This window comes from Montipora foliosa, chromosome 11, assembly GCF_036669935.1.
Source record: "Montipora foliosa isolate CH-2021 chromosome 11, ASM3666993v2, whole genome shotgun sequence".
NCBI classification, from domain to species: domain Eukaryota; kingdom Metazoa; phylum Cnidaria; class Anthozoa; order Scleractinia; family Acroporidae; genus Montipora; species Montipora foliosa.
The window spans coordinates 26,977,008-26,987,007 of record NC_090879.1 but is presented as its reverse complement, the minus strand read 5'-3'; the positions used below and the strand labels follow the sequence as shown (position 1 = coordinate 26,987,007).

The following is a 10,000-nucleotide window of genomic DNA, read 5'->3' as shown; positions in this document are numbered from 1 at the left end:
AGGAAACTGGAGGATAAAATTAGGCTAACTGAACTGCGATCTACGAGCTCGTTTAATTTAAGCTCTGAGCTAAACAGGACGCTAAAGCTGACACTGCATCTACGAGCTACTTTTAAGGGCGTCGTCGAACGAAATTTAAAATTACAAGTCGTGATTATTCAAGACATTCGCGGTATAACCGAGCTATTTGTCCATATTTAAGTTTTCGCCCAGTGTAGGTTGTATCAAAGAAGATAACAGCAGTTCTTGAATTTACAATATGTCAGGTTCTTTCCAACATTATATTTTTGCATTCCGAAATCATGATCTCACCTTTACTTTAGAAAGCCTTCATGAATCTGTTATATACGTTCCCCATCAACTCTCATCAGCATTCATTTAGGGGTTCACATTTCGTTGTAATTTTGTTTCTGACATTGTTCGAGGAATCGACATCTACCTGAGTAAAGTCGCTGAAATAAAATAACCATTAAGCAACAAATTTTAACTTAACTTTTAAATTGCAATCTCTAAACCCCAGACAAAACCAGCTCTAACATTAACATTCCATCAGTAACATATTTCACGCAAGTCTCAATTTTTATTTTACTCAGAATCCATGGAAGACGACGAAAATTTGCTTGAAGGAAAGGAAGACGCTGCGGAGATGGAAAGCAATGATAACGATGAAGGTAACAAATATCCCTTAATAATAATGTTTTCGTGATAATAATAATAATAATAAGAAGAAGAAGAAGAAGAAGAATTAACATATATTGGGCGAGGTTGAGCAAAGTATTAATCTGCGAGACACTGACAAATCACTATATTTTGCGATAAGCGAGTTCATAAAATTGTTTTATCATTCGATGAGTGAGTTTGTTTTTCACAACTCCCAGCAATTAAATCACTTTGTGAAAGCTCAGGAAAGCGAACTGCCATTTTCACACAAGAGCGCAGGCTTCAATTACGCATGAGCAGTTTATTATTTACGGCAAAACACTTATTTGTGGGCAGTTATTTGCAGGTCACGTGCTGGGCTCTCATCCAATGAAAAGGAAAGAAGAGAACATCAAATGATAATGAAATTAATTTAATTGCCGAGTGTATTTCGTTCTCTATTTGGGGACACCGCTGTACAGAAATCAAATCAAATCAAATCATAGGTTGCTTTTTGAGGGAGGAGAGGGGCAAGCCGGAATAACTGGAGAAAAACCTCTTGCAGCAGAGTAGAGAACCAACAAAGTCATCCCACATGAGACACTGTGTCTGGGCCGATGAACTAAACCCAGGTCAATAATGGGAGACCAGTGCATTCACTACTGCGCTATCCATGCTCCCTTTTCTCAGGTTGACTCAGTTTTAAGTCATTACTTGCGATGAGGAGAAATATATTATTTCACTGCTAGTCAATCTTCAGACGCGGCAAAAATAGTTCTTCATTTGATAATTAACTAAATGTCCTGCAATTGTCAAGAGGGTGTTTGAAGTTACTAATCCCGAAGTCATTTTTGCTATCTATCTATCTCAGCTTTCAGCGAAGACCCGGAAAATGACATTGTCCCGGATGGAGAGGAAGATGAAGAAAGCGAGGATATGGATGAAGAAGACACCTATGAAAACGAAGGTATAACTCTTTTGATACATTTTGGGTTAAGCCATTAGGTCAAAGTATCTGGCTTCAAAGAAAGTCGTTATGACATAAAATCTTAACAGTTCTATCAACAAATCAAATAAATGATGTCTTTCATATATGCTATTCATAAATAGTTCTTCATTTGATAATTAACTAAATGTCCTGCAATTGTCAAGAGAGAGTTTGAAGTTACTAATCCCGAAGTCATTTTTGCTATCTATCTATCTCAGCTTTCAGCGAATACCCGGAAAATGACATTGTCCCGGATGGAGAGGAAGATGAAGAAAGCGAGGATATGGATGAAGAAGACACCTATGAAAACGAAGGTATAACTCTTTTGATACATTTTGGGGTAAAGGCCGGGGAGGAGGGGGGAGGGGGGCGTACTGAACAGATGCTTGGATAGGGAGGTGCGGCCCGGCCGCGCAAACCCTGACCCTGTTTAAGGCACAATTCTCCGATTTCCCTATCCCGTTTAAACAGAAATCAGAGTTTTCAGACCTTTAGGATGAAATAATGATACATTGCTGTAGTTTCTTACTGTAGATCAGTTGTATTGTAGACAGTCACCTGAAACTCTATCACAAATAAGCAGTGACAACGTTTTGTAGTTACCACGAAGCGGTAACTATCAAAGTCAAGGGAAGCCCTCCAATAACTGGTGGTTTGTGGCCAGACATTGAGCTTATCCTGTTTAAGCCATTAGGTCAAAGTATCTGGCTTCAAAGAAAGTCGTTATGACATAAAATCTTAACAGTTCTATCAACAAATCAAATAAATGATGTCTTTCATATATGCATGGCCTTCTCATATCTGGACCCTGCGAGCAGAGCCTCTCTAAAGCTCACCAGAGCGTGAGCAAGAGAGGCTCTGCAGAAATCGTGTCAGGTCCTTCAAGTCGCCGGAGCCCAAGTTTCTGGGCTAGTCACTCCAGTCAAACTGGTGCAGGCAGTCTGCGCATTATATTTTTGACAACGCGAAGGTCAAAATCAAGCCTTCAATGCAATAATCAATAGGGCGTCTTGGAGTGCAATCGAGGCTTGGCCTGGGTTTGACATTGTTTCCAAGCAACGACTTTCGCATACTCAATGAAGACCTTACACTATTTCTGCAGAGTCCTTTCTTTCTCGTCGATTTAGGAAAGGCTCTGCTGGCAAGGTGCATATCTGCATCCTCTACTGCAGAATCAACATAAGCTCACAAAAGGGACCAGCGCCTTGCGTGATAGCTCAATAGGCCATTTCCGAGTTCATGTCTGCTTCCTCTTCAAAACGAGTCTAAGTGCGAAGTATTTGTGATGGTAATTAGTTCTACTTTACATATGAATGAAAACTAATTTTCATAACAAAAACTTCGCACTTAGACTCGCTTTGAAGAGGAGGCAGACATGAACTCGGAAATGGCCTATTGGTACCCCACTGTACCGGCATCACTGAGGTCATGGCTTCAAATCCCGTTCGAGCCTTAATTTTTCACGATTTCCTGCCGTTTATAATTGCGATGATCAAAACTCTTAAGATATCGATGGTTCGAAAGGGAGAACTAATCCTCGCAGTTATTGACGAAATTTTTGCAATTGCGTAGAGAAGCCTGAAAAATTCAGGACTTCAACGGCGTTTGAACCCGTGATCTCGCGATACCGGTGCGATGCTTTAATTAACTGAGCTAATGAAGCCACTGACGTTGGGGGCTGGTCATTTGTGGGTTCTAATGTTCCCGTGAGGAATGAATCAACGATGAAATGATATATGAAATGGATCACCAGAAAAATTCAGGTGCTTCAACGGGATTTGAACTCATGACCTCTGCAATGTCAGTGCAATGTTCTACCAACTGAGCTAAGAAGCCACTCAGCCACTGATTTCATCAAAAAATACAACAGTCTCAGTGTCAGCGACTTTTTAATAAATAGACACTGCCCAGCGTTGATTCCAATTTCACGATGACAAATCCCCTTTCTGCTTTACTGATATTCAATTTAGAGGATGAAGATGACATCTCGGAAGAAGTAAAAAATTCTACTCTTTACATAGTAGTAATTTAGATATTATGTAAAGATTTATACCAAAATACTACTTCAGATAAAGTGACATTTACATTGCTAAGTATCTTTTCTCCATTAGAGATTATTAGTTTCTAATCAGAGTACTTGCTATAACAGTAGTCGAACGTATGACTTAGCTGCTATACCACTGAATGTGTGGGAGACACGGGGCCGTAGCAAGTATGAGGCAAACCGAGGCACGTGCCTCAGTCCTTTTTTCGTGATTTTTTAAAATAAAGCGTGGCTTGAAAATGTACTCATCATAAACGCCTAAAATACCTAGAATTTGACTATGGACATTGCCTCGGTCACAATTTTTTTTCTAGCTACGGCCCTGAGACATATGGAAGTTAGACCATTAAAGTTAGGGATAACATACTAATTGTAGCCTTTTCAGTTTGAGTTCTTTCAACAAGATGATTATTTTATTCAGAGACCAGTGAAGATCAGGAAGATTATGCAGAATTGACTGAAACGATTGAAGACAGTGCTAACCAAGGGAACAACACTTTGTTGACAGACAAAGGTAATAATTCATAAATGCCAATATCGTTGACTCCATTTCGGCTAGATTCTATAAAACTCCGGGGGACGGCGGAGCGTAGTTTGTATTGGGGGGGGTGGGCTAACAAGCATTGCCAGAGACGCTAACTTGTAGTGGGGTTCTAAGGGAATTCTTCGCCGGAAGTTTTGAAATATTTGAAGCTCGGAAATGCTACGTTCAGCATTCTTGACGAGATATGCAAAAAATAAACGTGGGTCAACCGCCACCCCCCCCCCCCCCCCGCATCCGCCGTCTGTGCCCCCGGAGACCGCAGTCACTTTACGATAAGAATTTTGTCAAATGATTTGAACAGCTTGGACATTGACATTTTCGTAAAACTACCCAAACCCCAGTGTGAATTATTAAAAACTTCCAATTTGAGAACAAACTCTACAGAATCTATTGCTCGTTTTTTTAAGCCACGTGTGCATTGAAATTTAAGAAAAAGCAATGACAACGCCAAAAAGCAGTGATATCATTGATTAAAAGCAGAAAAATGATCGTGCTGCACGTGTGGAACGCATTTCTGGAAAATTGTGAAATGCTTAATGTAGCTCAAACTTATATTTTAAAGTGACGTTTTCGTCACCGTAGCCGTCGTAGTTGCTTCTACTTCCTTACTACGTGACTCTGGACCGCGGTGGTATTCTTTTTAAGTCCTGCAACTTGGCAATGAACGAGTATTCTAGAATTATTGACACATAAGTCATACCCATCACTTTAAAGGGCTTTCTTGCGCTTTCAATGACCGCACGGTTTTGCACATCAGTCTCGGTTTTTTTCTTTTTTTTTTTCATGAAAGCCCGACTGTAATCGTCAAGTGATACCTATATATCATGATTACCTAGCCTGACTGCCTTCTTTTTAACCCGTAGGTGGAAATACCACTCTCGCTTCAGCGGCCCTTGGGATATGTGGAAGCGGTCAATACGATCCCATCAATCAACGCTGCTGCGATGGAAGGATTCCTTACAGTCATTCATCATACGTTTGCTGTAATGGTCGCATTGTGTTAAAGACACTAGCACCTACCCAATGTTTGCAAACATTTAGATGCGGAAGTTCCTTTTACAGTCCTCGTTTACAGAAGTGCTGTTTTGGTCAGGTAGTGCCCATTCACTATCGATGCCGACGACGTCGGTGTAATGGGGTTCCGTATGTGTTACACACCCAAAAATGCTGTCACGGTCGAGTTATTCCCAGGGGCATACCCTGCACTCCATTTCCCATAAATTTCCGGTGTGGTGGCCTTCCATATAATTCTCGGGTTCACAAATGCTGTTACGGTCAAATTTTACGCATCAAAGATAGATGCACCAAGAAGCCCTGCGGACTCTCGTTCTATGTTCCGCGCACCCAAAGATGCTGTCACAATCGTGTATCTCCCAGAAAGGTACCATGCCCACGAATTCCCCAGTTCCAATGCGGTGGCCTCTTCTTTGATCCACGGAGAAGTCAATGTTGCTTCGGCCAGATAATTCGTCGTCGTGCCCGTTGTACCAGTCTTCCTTGCGGAAATTCTTTCTATGTTCCACTCACTCAACGATGCTGTAACAACCGAGCCATTCCAAGGACTGTGCCATGCTTCAGAAACTCAGCCTCTTTCATATGTGGTGGTTTACAATTCAACCGTCGGATACATAAGTGTTGCTTCAATCAGATAATTTCGATCCACCTCCCCTGTACCAAGCTGTATTGTGGACAGGCCTTGTATGTTCCTCACACCCAACAGTGCTGCCAAAATACAGTAGCTCCTCGGAATGTTCCTTGCCCAGTTTTTCCGACGCAGTTCCGGTGTGGTGGCCTTCCCTACAGTCCTCAAAGTCACAGATGTTGCTTCGGTCAAATCATTTCTCCCAATTCACCCTGTACAAAATTACCCTGTGGATTAACATTTTGGGTTCCACAGACTCAACGGTGCTGCCAAAATCAGCCGGTTCCAAGAATCGTCCCATGTTTTACAAACCCACCTTCTACTTCCTGCGCTGGTCATTCCTATAATCCGCAGGTTCACAAGTGTTGCTTCAATAAGCTAATTCCTGTTCAAGCCAGTTGCACTATATTACCCTGTGGTCTGGCCTCTTACGTTCCCTTTGCTGAACAATGCTGTAACAATCAAGTCATTCCCAAAACTACACCATGCAGTACTTTTCCGGGTCAGCACCAATGTGGTCGTTTCCAATATAACCCAAGTACACACAAATGTTGCTTTGGCGTCGCACTGGCTCCATTGAACTCAAGGTGTCGGAGATGTGGTTCTTCATTTTTCGTTCCTTTTGATTGCCAATGTTGTAACGATCAAATTGTTTCTTCACATGTTCGGTGTGCATTTTAATCGATTTCTGTCGCATTTTTCTTTAGTATGTAGGCATAATGCCCACATAAAACATAGGGAAGGTATGGTACCACATTCACTGCAAACGTCGCACCCACTGTTTAACAGATGAGGCGTGCTTTCCTCGAAAAAACCCGAAACTACTAGTGTCTATTTTCAACGCATATTCATAAAATCTTGCTAAGACTTTGCCTTCTGTTATCGTAAGTAGATTTCAAACGACGTGTCTTTTTTAGAATGAACTGTTACCGTACTCTTTTCATTTCGGGCCTTTCGTCTACAAAACGCGCCCAGAAACGGCTCGTGCAGTCATACTGTGTCAAAGAAAGCAACCAACGGAAGTGAAATTAAGATTTAATTTGCTACGCTTTCCTCTCAATGCAACTGACACGAAACCAGCATTGCTGGATGGCAAGATGCTACGCAATTTCGAGCCATCGCTGGAGAAAAGTGCGCCTGGACGTTTGCTGCGAATGTGATCCTTGACTTTTAGTCTCTTTTATGCTTGACAAAGCTTAGTATTTAATAGACTAATTAGGCCAATACTAGGTTACTAAATTTTTTTTGCAATTTCTTTTTGCTTTTAGACTTTCCTTTAGTGTTCATTTTCGTGGCGACATTGATTAATTTATTTCTGCTATATCAGTTTTAACAGAAGTTCACGACCTTGAAGAGCGTAACTTGCAACTCTTTTCCTTGGAACAAAGAAGGGGATTTTAGGACAGCAATTTTATGCCCAAATATGGACAAAAATACGATCGAAGCTGTACGCGCGGGAAAATGCACATACTACGTTACATCCAAATACGAATATTTTTTAACTCAAAAAAACTCCAGCTCTGGACGATAAACGATTCAAGGTCATGAACTCCTGGTTTTAACTTAAACTGAAAATAAAAACTGCACCGTCTTATTTTTACGGTCAGATTTTCAGTGCTTTACCCGTAGTTGCACTGGTATGCGCAAGATGAGTTCGTACCGGAGAGGCAGCTGAACTTCTTAGTGACAGCATTGGGCCTACACAGCATGACCTACACTCCCTCTAGAAGTTGCACAACAAATCCCCACTCGATGTTAGGATATTCGAAGCCAACTAATTTATTGATTATGCAAATTGTTGTAAAAATGACGTGCACCTCATGTATGAACATAACTCTATCATATCTGTGCTTTGTCCTTTGTAAGATAGATACGAACTTAGATAGGAACTTTATTTAAGTGTCTAGTTTTACTAGCGCCGGAGCACTAATTGGGACACTGTAAACTGAAATTAACGAACGTTAACGCAAATTAAGTCAAATGTGTTGGTTTTTGAGAAGAGGGGAAACCGGAGTACCCGGAGAAAACCTCTCGGTGCAGAGTAGAAAACCAACAAACTCAACCCACATATGACGCCGGATCTGGGAATCGAACCCAGGTCACATTGGTGGGAGGCGAGTGCTCTCACCACTGCGCCATCACTGCACCCCATGATCTGATTTGTAAGTAATGAGTTAATGTATAATAAAGAACGTTGTGCAGTAGAATGGTCCTGCCTTTCTTTGGTGTATGATTGCGACACAATACCGCAGTGTTCATGATTTGCGGAATCATGGTCTTCAAGATTACAAGGTACACTCTTTCTGAATAAGTCCACAATCTCAAAGTTAACAAACCTCTATCACAACTGGTGACAGGAAATGTCTCAAACACAACCCTGAAGACAGTGATTGCAGGCCTTTGTTTTCGCTCAATGAGGACAATTCGCTGGGTTACCTCACCCCTTTTCATCAGGCCCAAAAAGGCGTGGCTAAGGTGCAGCATTTAAACGGATTGTTTTCTTTCTTTTGGGCAGCTATTTAAAAATGAATACATTTCTCAGATAAAATGAAAGCGTAAATAATTATAAATATTTCACCAAAATTTATGAAGATTTCACCAAGGATGACCCACTTACCGAGGCAATTATGGTGAATCAGTTAAGCGCTACAACATTAACTGAGAATACTTAGTGGGTGCCAGTCTACTTACAGGGTACGTTCGCTTACATTGTACATTGTGGGCGAGGTGGCATGGCCATGAAATAACTCCAAATAGCTCGAAGTTCTATTTTGAATAATATTCATATTATATTAATCCGGCATACCATATTATTCCTTATTATATTTAACAATTGTTCTACCAGGGCGCGCTGGATATGAAATGATATATATAACCAACGAGGGGCGTAGCGCCTCGTTGGTTATGATCATTTCATATCCAGCAAGCCCGAGTAGAATATAACAGTAGAGTTTATGTTCGCGGGCATAAATATGTTTTGGGCCCGCCAAATTCTCCATTTTAGCCCGAAAAATGCGCCACAATGCTCGACAAAGTGATAATAATAATTGTTTTATTAAAAACCCCAACATCACAACTCTTTTATGTTGAATTTATTAGGCACAAAATGGCAACATGTAACAAGATTTGGCGCAAAAATAGAATGATTGACAAAAATTTCAAAATACATGATTGACAACGCTGACAACGGCTTCGCAGACTCGCTGAATGAGATCGAAAAAGAGTCCAGCAAAGGAAGGAATGTCAATATTTGGTGGAGTTACAAACGAAAAACACTCTCTAGAGGAGTCTCCTACAAAAGGAAGTTAATTTGAAGGACCAAAATTGTTGAAAACTTGAACGTTGGTGCAATTGTAAAAATTTAGTTGAGGAGGAAAATGGTTTTCTTGCTCCAAGCGTGTCACATTATTTGTTGTGTTCGTTGAGACTGCAATGTTGTTTTTATGGATCTGATCTGACGCTGAATATGCCTCAATTTTACCTGATCCACTTTTAGACTGATGATGGAGTAATGAAGCCCTGTTTTCCATGACTTGGGTTGAAGGATGGGACCCGTCGTTGCTGTTAAGGACAAAATTACTGAGGATGCGCGACATCTGGTGCTGCTGGTTGAGGGATGGTCGCTCATTGTAAGATTCAACCTACTGGTCAGATTTGTGGCCGGTTATAGCCTTGATGTGTCGTGTTTCACAGTCGCTATCAGACAGAATTGTTACCGAAGTTGCCCTGAGGCAGTGGTTGGTGAGGTAAGGGTCAATGCCTGCTCGCTTACTCATGGATTTCAGCATGTTGTCGAGAACGGTACTGGCTCCGATCGTCACATTGCAAAACCAAATTTCATCAACATCAGGGTTGAACTTACCGCTTTCTACGTGTCGTGGCTTCTGGAAAAGGGCATCCAATTTGGGATTTAAATGGGCCAAGTAATTTTTAACGGTTTTAACAGGACATCTTGCATATTCTGGAACGGCAAAAATCTTCGCGTCAGATTCGTCCTCAGGATCTGCAAGGCCACCCTGATGGTTTTTTGTTGATGGTAGCGAACCGGGACATTGCCTGTTCAGTTCAAAGTACTTGATTCCGTTGGGTGTTTGTCTGAGGGTGAGCATTCCAGACTTCATTTCACGTTGATTTTCTCGTCCT

The 10,000-nt window shown here is 41.3% G+C and overlaps 1 protein-coding gene and 1 pseudogene across 1 annotated transcript in view; one reads left to right on the top strand and one right to left on the bottom strand.

Moving 5' to 3' along the window:
* LOC137976832 (uncharacterized) overlaps window positions 1-8,051 on the top strand; it is an 8,573-nt gene extending 522 nt beyond the window's left edge. The window contains exons 2-6 of the mRNA XM_068824168.1: window positions 594-671; window positions 1,511-1,606; window positions 1,846-1,941; window positions 4,093-4,185; window positions 5,079-8,051. Of these exons, the coding sequence (XP_068680269.1) occupies window positions 594-671; window positions 1,511-1,606; window positions 1,846-1,941; window positions 4,093-4,185; window positions 5,079-6,538 (1,823 nt within the window). The 3' untranslated portion in view covers window positions 6,539-8,051. The remainder of the gene's footprint in view (window positions 1-593; window positions 672-1,510; window positions 1,607-1,845; window positions 1,942-4,092; window positions 4,186-5,078) is intronic.
* A 1,111-nt stretch (window positions 8,052-9,162) lies between these two features.
* LOC137976831 (uncharacterized) overlaps window positions 9,163-10,000 on the bottom strand; it is a 1,761-nt pseudogene continuing 923 nt past the window's right edge.